Here is a 15,036-nt window from a genome sequence, read left to right on the forward strand (position 1 = left end):
AATTACAATTAAAATTATTACAAAATATATTAAAATAACTAGGTAAAGTAACCAAGTTTTTATTTTTATTTTCATCCTCAATTTTTTTTTCAATTATACAATTATAGCCTTATATAATTTGATAACTTGTCAAGTTTTTGTTGAGGATGGAAAAAATTCAACAGCAGAAAATTAAAGTGTAAAATATATATATATAAAAAATACTTGAAAAATGAGATCTGTTTTTATTTAATTTTTATGGTAGATTTCAGATTCTTAAGTAATTTTTAAATTTTTTTAGATCGTAATTATCAAGGAACCATGGCCCGGTAAAAAAAAAAAAGCACCAACACATCGTTCACGATAAAATAGGAAAGTCAACATCAACTCAACTGCTTGGAACTGGCATGCCCACCCTAACCTGTAAGTTTTCTATTTGTCTTAAATATTTTTTGTCTGAACACAGAAATCTAAGGCAACACCAAGAAGCTAACAAGGAGTTGAGTTGAATCTGTCATGTAAGAAATTGATTAACTGTTTGAAAAGGTCAATGAAATAGTGAAACTATAGGGAGGCGTATATAAACAAACAAACAAACAAAAACCCAATTGCCAGGTAGATGTTCCACTTGTCCTCAAATCACTCATTATAATAGCTTTGGTCTTGACTTCCAGTTTAAGATTCGTAGAAACTATTGAAAAAATACTGATGCAAGGAGAAAGAAATCATCTTCTCCGATACTTTTTCGAAAGGTTGGCAAGCTAGAATAGCTAACCCCACGTCACAAAAAGTACTCTAGAAAAGGAAAGTTTAATCCTTTTTAGCCACCCAGTTTGCGACTCGAGGAGACTGTTCATTGACTCACTCACTAAGCTCTCACCTAACAGACGGAGAAGGTGATCGGATTATACAAGGGATGGAGGGTGTTGATGGGCTCGAGGCAGAGAGAGTGTTTGATTTGGAGGAGACTATATTTGTTGCAGTTGGCAAGAATGTAGAGAAGAGTAAAAGATTGCTTTTTTGGGTATTACAGAGTTTTGCAGGCAAGAAGATATGCCTCCTCTATGTTCACCGGCCTGCAAATGTTGTGTCTTTCAGTGAGTTTTCATTTTTTATTGTTTTCTTTTAATGATTTTTCATCCATTTTAATGTTGCTATTAGTTTTGATTAATTCCATGTTTGGTCCCTGAGAGAATTCAGGAAAAGGAAAGGAAAATTGAATTTTAAAGGCCATGTTTTATATATTGAAAAAGACAATTTAAAATATTTGTGGTTAATCCATCTTGTGCTGTTGTTTGTGCTATACAGGGATAAAATATTAGTGCTGTATAAGCTTGATGGCCGATTACTTGTTTTGAAGTCAGCAGAGCTTTCTGTTTATTTATTTGTTTGCTTGCTTGCTTTTGTTTCATCACAGCTCCCAGATAACAAAGAATCCACAACGTATTGCCATCAAAGGGCATTATTTTTTCGGTCCCGATGATTTGATATTGAATTTGAATGGAATCGAATTTCCTAGGATGTGAAGCTTTTGAGAATTTCAATTAACTGGGTTTTTAAAAGGAAACCACATGCTTATGGAGATTGTAAAGAGAAATGTGTTTTCGGTTTCTGCCTCCTTTAATTTTGTCGTGGATGGCCTGATGTAATTGTTTTGATCTTCTTGGGATTTATGCAGCACACAGAAAACTTGCTGTCAATAAACTAAAGGAAGATGCTGTCAAGGCATTCCAAGAACTTGAAACAAAAAAGATGCATGATGTCTTAGATCAATACCGTCTCGTTCTTGCTCAAGAAGGGGTAATTTTCTGATTCTTCAGTCTTTTCTAACTAGTCACGATGGAGTGTCAGTGTCAGCTTTGGAATAGAATTTTGAGTCCCAGACTTAAACACAAATGCTTTGCATTCTATTAAATTGAACAGGAAAAAAAAATTACTTTATCCAAATGTGATTTAAACTCAAATGCTTTTGGAAGCCAGGCCAGGGTCAATACATATGTGTGCATTCAAAACAGTTTATTGATAAACTTGGTTATATTGTAGGTAGAAGCAGACAAAATATGGATCAAGATGGACGATATAGCAAAGGGAATTGTTGAGCTTATTGCTCATTACAACATTAGGTGGCTTGTCATGGGAGCAGCAGCTGATAAATACTATTCAAAGTATGAACTATTTAGTGCAATTACTCCTTTGTCACTATTTTCATGATGCTACAGTAATGTTAAGAAATGATGTATAGATTCTTCTTAATTAGTTTCTTCACATAGTATGGCTGGTATAAAGAACCCACGCCACTCCCAGTTAATTTGAGTGTGTTTCTGTTGCAGGAAACTGGGAGAAATAAAGTCCAAGAAAGCAATAATTGTGTACCAGCAAGCACCAACTTCCTGCCATATCTGGTTCGTGTGCAGAGGCTCTCTTATCTACACAAGGTGCTTTTGACTTTATAAAATTTCACTCTTGGTTTGTTTAGTGTGCTTATTTGAACTAGCAGACCATTTCTTTTGTTGATTCTTTGGTTGTGGTTGGTGGTCTACCGAGTTAGAACTGTGTTATAAATCTTGGGCTAGGGGGTTGTTTGGTCTGTTTTGATCAACAACTTCTAGATCACTGGATCAGACTGATCATGGTTAGAGAATCTATCCATGAGACTCATTGCATTTACATATGTATGAGCACATGATTTGAATGACATTAACTTGGATTCTGAAATTTACTAGCAAAACCGCAATTGTAGATCTCTAGATTCTAATTGAACTAGAATTGAACTGAATGGATAGCATTTCAGTTAAAATCTAGGCATCTCATCAATGCTGTGCAATAGCCTTGCTGTGAGGGCTTGGCCAGTCTGGAGTATCTCCTCCGCTTGAATTCCTTCTGTTATTGCTATTACTTTGATTCAACCACCAATGCTGCTCATAGATGGAATGTGAAAAAAACAGGGAAGGTAGAGATTATGGATCCGAAACAGAGATTTCTCTTCCATTGCTGCTGCTGAGTTCAGATTCAGATACTGAGCAATTGAGACTCTTGAGATCAGAGTCTCTTACACAACTAGATAGATCTCTCGGTAAGCTTACTGACCAACGCAGAGATTGCATTTGATGATCAAATCTATTGAGTTTGTTTCTCATGTGGAGAGCTCAAAGACTTGTTTTCTTAATGAGTGCTAGAGGAATAACTTTGTTGCAGAGCTGTACAGATGCAGAGGAAGTTGCTGGTGACTTGGAAGGAATATTGAGAAGATTTGATTATTATCCTGTTCATTCTTGTCAATCAACCAACATAATACTCAGCACTTCCAAATTGATTCCATTGTTGGCAGATGAGGTTAGAGAAACTGGTTCTCTGCTCCTTTCCTCAGCTCAAAAGTCATGAGATGTTTTTCTCTTCATCTGTGATTTTGATTTTCATGGTATGGAATTAGATCTTTATACAGTAAACCATTTTATCTCACATGTTTCCTTGCTTCCATGTGGCACTTCTGGAGCAGATATTCAGAGTAAATGGAATGCCCTCTTTTACTGATTTTGTGTTTTAAGATTTGTTTTGTTGGATTGGAAGATGTCCTATTCCCCAATAATCTCTCAAATACCTCATTCTTATAAAATCTTCTTTTTTTTCATTGAAAAAATATTCTTATGTTCATATGTGTAATATGAAGAAATCAATGAGCTACCATCAGAATTGTTGAATTCCAGGAACTTTGACATGATAAGGCTGAATTTGAGGTCATCATCTTGAGGATTACAGAACGAATTATCTTACAAATACATTGTACATATGCATGTGGTCCAGGTCTTTATAGATGTCACTACAGCCAATTGTTCGATTCTAGTTTAAATCACCTCATGAGGTTATAGTGCTCCATGGCTTTTGCAGGAAGAAAAAACTAAGACGCAAACAACTGAAGAAACATGTTCTAGATTGGAACAAGCAATTGTGGATACTAAGGACTCAAAGCAAAAGGCTCTTGTGGAGGCAGTAAAGCGATGGAAAGAGGAAGACAATGTTATGGAGGCCAAATGCAAGGCAAAAATTTTATTTCTTTTCTTCTTTTCATCTTTCACTATTGACTTGCTGGTGCTGTTCTGTTCATAAATTATTGTTTCAGACTTGATTACGTTCTGTACTTCTGTTTCCCCTAGGAAAAGAGAAGTTCCAAATTTTAGCAAAGAATATTACTAATTCTATGTTTCTTTCTTGTGAATATTGGAAAATACCATTTTTTTTTCACAGTAACTTTGTTGCCATCCTATACTCTTACAGGCCAAAGCGTTAGAAAACTTATGCATCAAGGAGATTAGCCTAAGAAAAGAAATGGAGGAAGCCTTGAATAGAAGAAAGCAAGAAGTGGAAAAGAAAAGGAATCAGCGTGATGAATTTTTAAAAGAACTCCAGATGGTCCAGGAGCACAAGTTTGCACTTGAGAGCCAAATTTCAGGGTCCCAGAATACAGTGGATGAGTTGGAGCAGAAGATCATCTCAGCTGTGCAACTCCTGATAAGTTTTAAGGAAAGGCGGGATGCAGCAATGATGGAGTATGAAAATGCAAGACAGGAAGTTAGAAGGCTAAAAAGATCAGCTATAGCGGCAGCTGCAGGCAGCAAGTCAGAAATCCTTGAATTCTCTTTTATGGAAATCAATGAAGCAACTCACAATTTTGATCCGTCCTGGAAAATCAGTGAAGGAAAATATGGAAGTGTCTACAAAGGGCTCCTTCGCCATCTCCTTGTTGCCATCAAGATGTTGCCATCTTACAGCTCTCAAAGCCTCCTGGACTTTCAGAATGGGGTAATCATGTTTTCACATCTCTATAATACCATCAATCTATTTACACACCAGCTGAATCATTGCCTGAAACAATCAATCATGATGAGACATGTGATTGGTGATAATTGAGAGATTAAAGTTAAAGCTTGTGCAAAGAAACAAAATTAACCTTGCTAGTCTTTTATTTTTTTTGGTTTTCCCTCTGTTTGCCTTGAGATTATTGCTTAATCTGCTATTCCATTCGCCTATAGCTATGAAGTTTGGATATATATCTTCAATATTATTTCAAAGATCTGTTCAATTTTTATATCAGACCAGGATGAGAGCTATTGAATCTAAAATAATTTGTGAAGAAACAAATGATTGAGGGGCTAATAAATATGCATCCCACAGGTGCTTGGTTTGTAAACAGATTACATCCTGCGAGAGCTATAGACAGATTGTCCGTGTGTTTGTGTGTGTAAAATGATTCATGGTCCAGCAATTTGAGTCACTGTAGTATGAAAATGGTAAGCCATATGAAGGAATCATAATACTTTTTGACCATGGATTTTCTGCTTTGTTGAATTTCAGGTAGAGATTTTTAGTAGAGTGAGGCACCCAAACCTTGTAATGTTAGTTGGAACCTGTCCAGAGTCTAGGTCGCTTGTCTACGAGTATGTCCGAAATGGAAGCCTTGAAGATAACCTTTTCTGCAAAGACAAGATGCCCCCGCTTCCATGGCAAACTCGGATACGCATTGCTGTCCAGATATGCTCTTCCCTTATCTTCCTACACTCTAACAAGCCTTGTATCATACATGGGAATTTAAAACCATCCAAGGTCCTCCTTGATGCTAACTTTGTCAGTAAACTTACTGACTTTGGCGTGTTTTATTTGATCCCACAAAGTGAAAGCGGTTCAAACTTAACTGGAATTTGTAATAAATCCAACCCCAATTTCACCTCTTTGTATATTGATCCAGAATATCTTGAGACCGGGATGCTTACGCGAGAGTCAGATGTGTACTCTTTAGGAATTATACTGTTACAGCTTTTGACTGGGAGAGCTGGTTTGGACATATTGAAAGAAGTAAGATGTGCAATAGAAAAAGATAATTTCAAAGCACTACTGGACTGTTCTGGTGGGAATTGGCCATTTGAGGAAGCCGAACAGATAGCTAACTTGGCCTTGAGGTGCTGTAAAAAGAACCGACTTGACAGGCCAGATCTTGTGTTAATCTTGAGAGTGCTTGAGCCAATGAAGACTTCAGGAATTGATTCAGGACCCAAGGAGCCAAGTCGGATTCCATCTCATTTTGTCTGTCCTATTCTTCAGGTAATAATCACCTCCATGGGTCGGTGTTGCTGTACATGCTCCCTCTCTTTGATCACTGTAGATTTGTATTAATGCAAGAATTAAACATGAAACCTAAGCAAATCCTACTGTTCTCTTATTAGCATTTTTGTTTTTGAGTTATGACCATGGCTGTTATGTTGGATTTGCAGGAAGTCATGGATGATCCACAGATTGCCGCAGATGGTTTTACATATGAAGCGGAGGCTATTAGAGGATGGCTGAAGAGCGGGCACAACACTTCACCAATGACAAATCTGAAACTTGAGCACTGTAATCTACTCCCTAACCATGCTCTTCATCAAGCGATTCTTGAGTGGCGTCAGCATTTGTGAATTGATTCGACTCAACATTACAGGAAAGACAGAGAGCAATTAAACACTACACAATGCTTGTTGATAGCTATTGAAAGTTTTTTTATTGAAAGGCTCAACTTTTATGGACATGCCTGATGTATAGAACAAGAACACATACTGTGATATTTATATAGAAGTGAAGTGATTGAGATGCTGAAGATGAATGCATATTTGCTTCAAGTTAGTGTTTTGGTTGAGATTGAAACATCATCATGCAGGCTGTTTGGGAGAGAAATGAAATGATTTGCCCTCCATTTGTTAGCAATCCCAAGAATTTTGAATGTTTGCAACTCTCATAGGAAAATAACAAAAATGCCAATAACAAGAAAAAACATCATTGTCCATTACTTTTTAGGATTCCCTTGATAATGTGGTGAGGTGTGGTTAAAATTTTATTTTGCTTCATTTATAATGTTAAAAGTATTTAGTTATTTAATATATATCATGATTTTACATGGTTTTTTTATTGAAAATTCATTTTTAAATCTTTAAAATATTATTTACAAAAAAGTTGCAATTTATAATTTTTATTAAACTTGTGTTTTTAAATCAAATCACAACCATAAAAATGATATTAACACCGAGGGGTTTTATTTAGTAAGAGGAGTTCTATTTATATATTTTGTGTCTTGTAATTGCCTAAAAAACTAGATTTGAGCTTAAGAAGAGTTTTAATTTTAAATTGATTTTGGTTTTTTGTTTATTTTTTTAAAGTTAATTATAAGTTTCTTAAGATATTTAAACACTTTTTTAAATGTATTAGATCAAAATTATATTGAAAATGAGTTTCTATATCAAAAAACATAAATATATATATATATATATATATTTTTTTTTTTTTTCCGGTCACAATAATAGTTAAAATCTAGGGAATATTATACAACACATCATTTGGCTGTTTTATTTTATATATAAATACATTAAAAAAAAAAAATGGCCCCCACATGGGCCCTTCCTAAATGGGTTAGGTCTAGTGACTCATGATTTTTTTTTTTTAAAAAAAAAATTATATTTTTATTTGTATTAAAATTAATACCTTTTTCTCTATTTTCTTTGTGTTTTGTATTTAGCATCTTTAAATAGTGGGTTTTTTTTTTTCATTTTGTTTGTATTTAATTTTTGAAGAGGTTATTATAAGTCATATATAATTTTTTTTATGTTTTATATTATTAAACTTTATTTTTGAATGATATTTTTAATAAGTGCAACCTTATGAGATATTGTTTTCTCTTTGGTTTTATTCAATCAATTTTATATGTATTTCTATTTCTGATATTATTTAATTAAATAAAAAATTAATTTTTATAAACAAAGTTAGTAAATACAATTAGATAAATATATTATATTGTGAAATCAAATATCTTAATTTATATTTATTTTTTAATTTTAGTTATTGTTAATAAATTTTTATTTATTTAATATATATATATATATAATTTTTTATTTATTTAATTAGAGGAGTGATAAACTTTTAAATTTAACATAACTAGTTAATTATTAAAGAACAACATAGGGCTTATTGTGCTCGTCTATCACATGATGTCATCCATTCTCTCTTTCCAAGTGTGGTAGAAATTTTCACGTGTCACGATCATGTCCTATATTAATAGATAAACTTCATTTTAGTCCTCAAACTTTATTAACATTCTATTTCTACTCCTATAGTACACAAGATTTTATCATCACCCCTAGAGTTCGAAAAATTGCAACGTCCCAATCCCTTAATACCTAATGAAAAACTATATATATATATATATTCAAACTACAGGAGCAGAAGTGAAAAAGTAATCAAATTATATGAGCAAAAACAGGGTATCCTAATCCTAAATCAATTTCATTGTTTTATTTTAAATAAAAATAAAAAGAATTGATTAAAAATTAATTTTGGTGCTTCCTCGAAAAGAAAGAAGGAAAAAAGGTTCTATATTTGCCTCGTATATAAAATATATATATATATATATAAAGCTGGGTTTTTTTCTTACTTCCAGTTCTCTTCCTCAAAGCTCTCTCTCGCTTTTTTCTTTCTCCTTTGTTTTCTTGTTTAATCGGCCGATCATCAATTTCATCACCTTTTCTGTTCTCTCTCCCGGCGAATCCAAATCTCTCCGATCTCTCTCTCTCTTTCAACTTTTTCACTGGGTACGTCACCTTCAAGAACTCATCACAGACCGCGTAAACTATGCTATTTTTTTGAGGAAAAAAAGGGTTTTGTGTGTGTGTTTAATTTATGTTATGCGGTTTAGCTGTTGATAACTGAATCCTGAATTGTGGGGTCTCTTAAAAATGCAGATATAAAGCATCATTTCTTAAATTTTGTGTGATGCCCTTTTGGTTTTTATAATTTTCATGGTGATTTGGTACTGAATATATGTTGATTTTGGCTTGTTTAGCTGTAATTCTTCATTTATTTCTGCTGTAGAGTTTAAAAGTCTTTCTCAGTTTGAAAAAGTTGTAATCTTTATGTGTTTCTATGGAAAGTTCATTATGAATCCCATAGAAATGGAAGTCTTGTCATTGTTTATACTTCATGTTTCTGATCTAGAGCCCATTTCCTTTTTAGTTTGGTAAATTGAGGATTTTGAATCAGTTCTTAACTCTCTCTCTCTCTCTTTTTATGTGCAGTTGCTGTGTTAAATGCCAGTTGTGAAACCTGTGAGCAGTATTATTGATGTGATGAGACCGGGTGAGGGGAATGATTCTTCCCTAGATACATTCATCAGGGATGCCATTGGAAAACAACCGCTTCTTTCTTTTTCAAGGCCGAATGATAACCCTGTTCAGTGGATCCAATTACTCCATGCTCTCGATCAGCCAGGTACTAGATATTGTCTAAATGAATCATAATTCATTAGTGGTTTCTTCTTGATACAGTCGGTGGGTTTTTGGGTCAAGGTTGGCATATGGCTTTATTTGACAATGAATCAACTTGTTGATTTCCTTGGTTTTCGTTTTCGCAGATTACCCAGGCTGGCCTTTGCTCACTCCTTTGAAGGCGCAGATGCAAAAGTGCAGCAAGTGTTCCCGAGAATATTGTTCTTCCATTAACTATAGAAGACACTTGCGGGTTCATCATCGATTGAAAAGACTTGATAAGGTTTCATTCATTTCACTTCACAGACATGCCTGTTCTTTTATTAGTCCTGCTGCTTTAACATTTTTTGGGCGTTTTGGAACTTGTAAATCTGGTGTTCATCATGGTCAGATGTTCAGTTCCGTCAATGTTGATTTTGCCTATCGAATAGTTTTGTTTATAGCTACTCTCATTGTTAATTTACATGCAATAAATTGCTCTGAAAGATGTTTTGTTTTTCCTTGTAGGATTCTGCCAAAAATAGGGACTTGTTAGGAGCATTTTGGGATAAGGTAAAGTATTTTCCCCTTAGGAAGGTTTGGCTGAACCCATCCCTCGTTATGCAGAATTTTAGTATCTTTTAATTTTGTTCAGCTCTCTGAGGATGAGGCAAAGGAAATCTTATCATTCAAGGACGTGACTTTTGAGGTATATTCTATTCATTTCAGTTGAGTTAGTGATATTAGCTGCTGAGTGTCTTCATTTTTTCCATATTTTTATATGTTGACTAATAAACATCTGGAGTTGGAGTCTTTGCCTTTTCTTTTAAATGGAATCTATTGTCATTCTATAATTATTGTGTAAACATTTTCCCTGTTTTCTTTAATTACTTACTAGGAAGTTCCAGGGTCTTCAATTATAAGGTCATTGATGACAGTTATTCGGAAACCAGGGATCTCTTCACTTACTCAATCTTGTTGGAGAGCTGGTTCTGCCCTTTTGGTAAGGGAGCATCCTCCCTTGTCATTGTTTTTCCTCTGGATTTTGTGTAGTTTTCATCTGCCATATTATTTATCCTAAAAATGTGATGTATCCTCATTCATGATAGGATCTTGTCCAGGGGAGGCCCTCCAGGTTTCCTTTGTCTTCTGGGCAACTCTTCAGTATTCTTGACGATGCAAGTGAAAATACGTTTTTATGTGGAACAGCTGTATTAATACAAAAATATATTTTTGATGGAGGAGCTGGGAAGATAGGGTTTGAAACAAAGAACATAGTTGCTTGCACAAGCTTTGTGGTGGAACAGAAATTGGTATCTTTCTTTCCTTTCTTTTCATTCTTTTGGGCTCAGTTACTTCCAAAGTTCCAGTTATCATAACAAACCAGTGCTTTGGTGTTGCATGCACCACAGACGTTCCTTATGCACTGTTGCATTCAGAAATGTGTTGATGTACTTTACTCTCGCATTTGTGATTCTCTGTATTCAGATTAACGCATGGCTTGCAGACCAGGAGGCAGAAGCTTTGAGGTGCCAAAAGTTGCTTGTGGAGGAGGAGGAAGCTGCACAGAGAAGGTGCAACCTAAGTTCGCACTTATACCTTGAACTTATGATGCTGCTTTATGTTATATCTTATATTGCGAGTATAGTTTGCTCTTGAACTTGTTTATCTTTGATAGTTATTAGAATCTTTTCATATCCAAGGATCCATCGATGATATCATACAGGAAAGAAAAAATTAAGATGGAAGGCAAGAATTAAGATAATCAGAAAAAAAGTTCATGAGGAGATTTGTTCTGCTCTTTCTTGTTAGGTTTTTATGATTATTTGAGAGTCAATGAAGCATTCCTGGTGATTATTCTCTTGTTTTGATTGTTTGAGCGTTTGTGATCCTACTCTCAATGAACTTGACATTTGTGGTTGGAGCTGCTCATGGTTTGATCTTCATGGAAATTACATGATTCATTATTTCAAGTAAAAGAATATCAAACGGTCCCAGTGTAAAAAACACATCATAAAGTAGAGACAGGCACTGATAAGAGCTCTTTTGTCTCATCAGGATTTTTATGTTCTTAGATCTGCTGTTTTCTTAGTTTCTATTAAGCTCTCAAACCTATCTCCTGAAAATTGGACTGTCCATTGAACTGTTATGGAACCAGTTTAAGGTTAGTTGTTCAACCATCAGGGTGTTGCTCAGATATTACACCACCTAATATCTTCCTCAGTACCACCTGAATTCTTAAAACAAACCTCTTCAGTTTATTAGAATTATAGATGTTCCATTAGCCAAGAACTTTTTTGTGTTCTACTGTGGGGCTTGAAAAACTCGACTCTTGAATTTGCTTTCCCTAAACATATTTTATTCATTTTATTTCCTAAATTTTGAAGGCAAGTTGAACTCCTGGAAAGGAAGAGGCAGAAAAAACTGAGGATCAAAGAACAGAAAGAGAAGGAGCAAAGGCTAGATGATAAGGAGTGTATTGAGGACACACTGGAGGCTGTGCCTCAAGCTGAACAATCCTGTCCTTTGGCTATATCTGATTCTGATACGCTTGGTTCAGAGATTCTGCCAGATGATGTTCTGTCATCTCTTAAACCCTTACAACTACCAAGAACAGATGAAGATTTTGATTTGGAAAATCAGATGGGATGTTGTGGTGGACGGTCAATGTTACAAGGAAAGAGTCATATGCATATTGTTGTTGCTCGATGGCATGGTCCTTTAAAATCACAGCGGAATCATCTGTCATATGGTTTCCATGCTAATCAAAATTCTCACGCCCCAAAACCTGGCACCATACAGAAGCATGGAAATCAAAGGGATTTTAAGCCTGGATCTGTAATGAATGGCAACAGAAAATGGAGCAGAAAACCTAAACCAGAATATAATGGGGAGAGTTTGAAAGCTAGAGTGCAAAAGGAAGTAATAACCGTACTGGATCATGATAAGAAGGGGGAGGTTCTGATTGGTTCTATATCTGTCACACTTGGAGATTGTAGCCATGATGAAGGTAACAATTTGGATGAAGCCCGAGATGATTGCCTGGTAGAGCATGAAATTCTAAAGATGAAAAATGTGCAGGAGAAGCACAACAGACCTGATTCGGTTCAATGTGGCACAAATCGTTCAACAGTAAAGCTTTGGAGGCCTGTTAGTCGAAATGGATCGAAAGATCGAATGCTAGTTGAAAATGGCAGTAGAGAATGCCAACACGACAACATTGATGGGAAGGGTGAGGATCAGAACTTCAATGACAGCTCTCTAAGATCATGTGCCATGGACAATACTTTTGGTGGGATGGAAAATGGTTCCTTACCTGGAGGGCTTCTTCCGGGAGTCTTGCAGTTTACAAGCCATGAAGCAAGGGCTTTTCTTGCAGAGAGTAAGTTCATATTTGTCTGCACTCGCACTTGTAGAGTTCTTTTCCCACCGTATTGTGTCATCATTCTGCTCTTATATGTTCATAGCTTAATTTGCTTGGCCTCTTCTCAATCTGATTGGCTATATATCTCCTGTAGGGTGGAAGGAGGCCATTGCTGCTGAACATGTGAAATTGGCTCTATCCCCAGACTATCAAATTGCTACAAATCATTCATCGGATACAAGTAAGCACAACGATCTCAGCAGTGCAGAAAATCAGTTGGTTAATGTGGAGGCACAGGAGCCTTCAACTTCTGGAGCTGGTAGAGCCAAGTATAAAACAAAGCCTGATAATGGTGTCAAGTTAAAGTATATACCAAAACAAAGAACGATCATTTAATATAAGATGGAGAAGAGAAAGGGATATTTTTATTTTATGGATGTGCACAGTATTATCATTGTTGCATTCTTAGCAGAGGTTCCAGTTTTACCGATGGTCTTCTGTCAGAAAGTTGAAGAAAGGTTTTGCCCTTTTTTGCTATTCCGCCATTTTTTTTTCCTGTCATAGAAAACTAAACTTAGGTATTTTTGGATTAATAGTCCAAATTTTTGTGTAATAAATTTTGTTTTCTTGGCATTGCTTCGTTCCTCCATGTGGGGTTCCATTTTGGTGGCCGGGGCAACCATTCAGCAGAAAATGGAGCCTAAATGTGGACTAGCGAATGTAGCTATGTATTCATTTTTGGCCGTTGTTCATTAGTTGATATAAGACTGATCAAGGTAATTCTTGAGGCATAGCATCCTTGAAACTGATGGAATAGGGCTTTCCAAGTCCAACTGAGCAAATTGAAAACCTACATGTGCAATCAATTCTTCCCAAAAAATCTGTACATGGATGAAGACATTGCTTGAATGAAATTAAATATTAAAAATTTCTTTCCTTTTTATCAAAAAAGATAGGTTGCCAGGTTCCCCTGAGCTTAGATAAAGTTCACCGAATTTCTTACGAGAATTTTCTTAGACATGGCGGGATTTAAGATTACCCATAGCTGAACTTCAGCTATTAAATTTGCTAATCTCATAGCCTGTAGCACCGCCACTACAGAAAAGGAAACACTGCCAAGTAAGCATCGAAACCTAGGCTTTTGCATCGGTAAGAACCAAGAGCTGTAACAGTGACAAAGCGCAAATCTAAAGGCTTAAAATTTGCAAACACTTCGACCAAGAAGATGAAAACCATGCTCCCGATTTCCACTCTAACACGAGCCAAGTAGTTCTCCACCTTAAACTCCTCAGAAACTGCCACTTGTGCACTCTCCTTGCCTCACACCTTTCTTCTTGATCATATCTCCCATCTCTCTCTCTCCTCTTAAATTTCACTGCTCGAGCTCGTACCTCCATTTCCTTTCCTCCTTTCGCTGTGCATAACTTAGCTCACTCACAAATTAGCCAAAGAAAAACTACAGCAAAATGTCAGGTGGTGTTGGCCCTACATGTAGTGACATAAGCCTTCCAAATGAAAGAGAACAAGAGCAGAAACTCCAAGAAGATCGTCCTCGTTTAAAAACCCTAAATGCACTACTACCTCTTCAAAGAAAGCTGGTTTTGTGGCATGGTAAGCCCTCAAGACTTTGCTTTTGTTGTATTTTCCATTATTTACATGTATTTTTTTCTCCGAAGTTGCATTCATCAACCCTCCAAGTGACTCTCTAGTTTTTGACCCAAAAACCAAGATTCTCGGCCTCTACGTGTTTGTTGGTGCTATTGTTGGACTCTTTCTCACCCTAGCTTACATCTTTGAAGGCATTTTCGAGGGAGATAAATAAGGAATCAAAGCTGCAGCACCAGCAGCTCAGGTTTTCATGGAAGGAGTGGCATTTTCAGATAGGTTTTCGATCCCAATACGTGTTTTTGTGCCTGTTTTTTATAATTCAAGGAGGATTTTCACACTTGTTGATTGGTTGAGGAATGAGATCACAAAGGTGGAGCAGGATTACGAAGGATCTACTAGGAGGCTCCCCATTGGTAGAGCTCTTGCTGTGGCTAACCTGGCCTTTCGGTGCTTGTTTACATCCGTAGAGCCTTCAAGAAGTACTCCACTGGATTGAAGGTCAAGGATTAAATTGCCTTCTTTTTGTTTCGTAGTTCAACATATAAAATGGAGTAAAAAAAGAAAATTAAATATTAATTTCTGCAGCTTCTGTGCTGTGCTGTATGTCAGTGTGACATCATGGGTAAAAAATTCACTTGCATATCAAGTTGAAATGATTCATATGAAGGAGTGCTAAATTATAGTTGTCATTTACCGGAAAGGATTTTCTTCTATTAAAATTATTTCAAGAACATTTATTTAATATCTTTATTTCTTTAACTAGACATAAAACATTGTAAGCTCTGAGACATTTGACACCCCAGATAATTCTACTTTGAATAATACAAG

The 15,036-nt window shown here is 35.7% G+C and overlaps 1 protein-coding gene and 1 pseudogene across 1 annotated transcript; both read left to right on the forward strand.

Moving 5' to 3' along the window:
* The first annotated feature begins 573 nt into the window (after positions 1-573).
* Positions 574-6,626, forward strand: LOC118060490 (U-box domain-containing protein 32). The gene is made up of 10 exons (XM_035073710.2): positions 574-1,076; positions 1,658-1,779; positions 2,023-2,144; positions 2,310-2,414; positions 2,925-3,052; positions 3,185-3,312; positions 3,865-4,014; positions 4,252-4,776; positions 5,329-6,072; positions 6,243-6,626. The coding sequence occupies exons 1-10, from the start codon at positions 896-898 to the stop codon at positions 6,423-6,425; spliced, it is 2,388 nt and encodes a 795-aa protein (XP_034929601.1). The 5' UTR covers positions 574-895; the 3' UTR covers positions 6,426-6,626.
* A 1,785-nt stretch (positions 6,627-8,411) lies between these two features.
* On the forward strand, positions 8,412-14,850 carry LOC118060491 (uncharacterized; annotated as a pseudogene).
* The last annotated feature ends 186 nt before the right edge of the window (positions 14,851-15,036 follow it).

The sequence above is a fragment of the Populus alba genome, chromosome 12 (assembly GCF_005239225.2).
Source record: "Populus alba chromosome 12, ASM523922v2, whole genome shotgun sequence".
NCBI lineage: Eukaryota > Viridiplantae > Streptophyta > Magnoliopsida > Malpighiales > Salicaceae > Populus > Populus alba.

Bases quoted from the DNA above. Each gene is read 5' to 3' on its own strand.
- LOC118060490 (XM_035073710.2), top strand. From the start codon at position 896: ATGGAGGGTGTTGATGGGCTCGAGGCAGAGAGAGTGTTTGATTTGGAG. The intron at 4,015-4,251 runs GCAAAAATTTTA...ATACTCTTACAG, and splicing joins TTATGGAGGCCAAATGCAAG to GCCAAAGCGTTAGAAAACTT. The intron at 6,073-6,242 runs GTAATAATCACC...TTGGATTTGCAG, and splicing joins TTGTCTGTCCTATTCTTCAG to GAAGTCATGGATGATCCACA.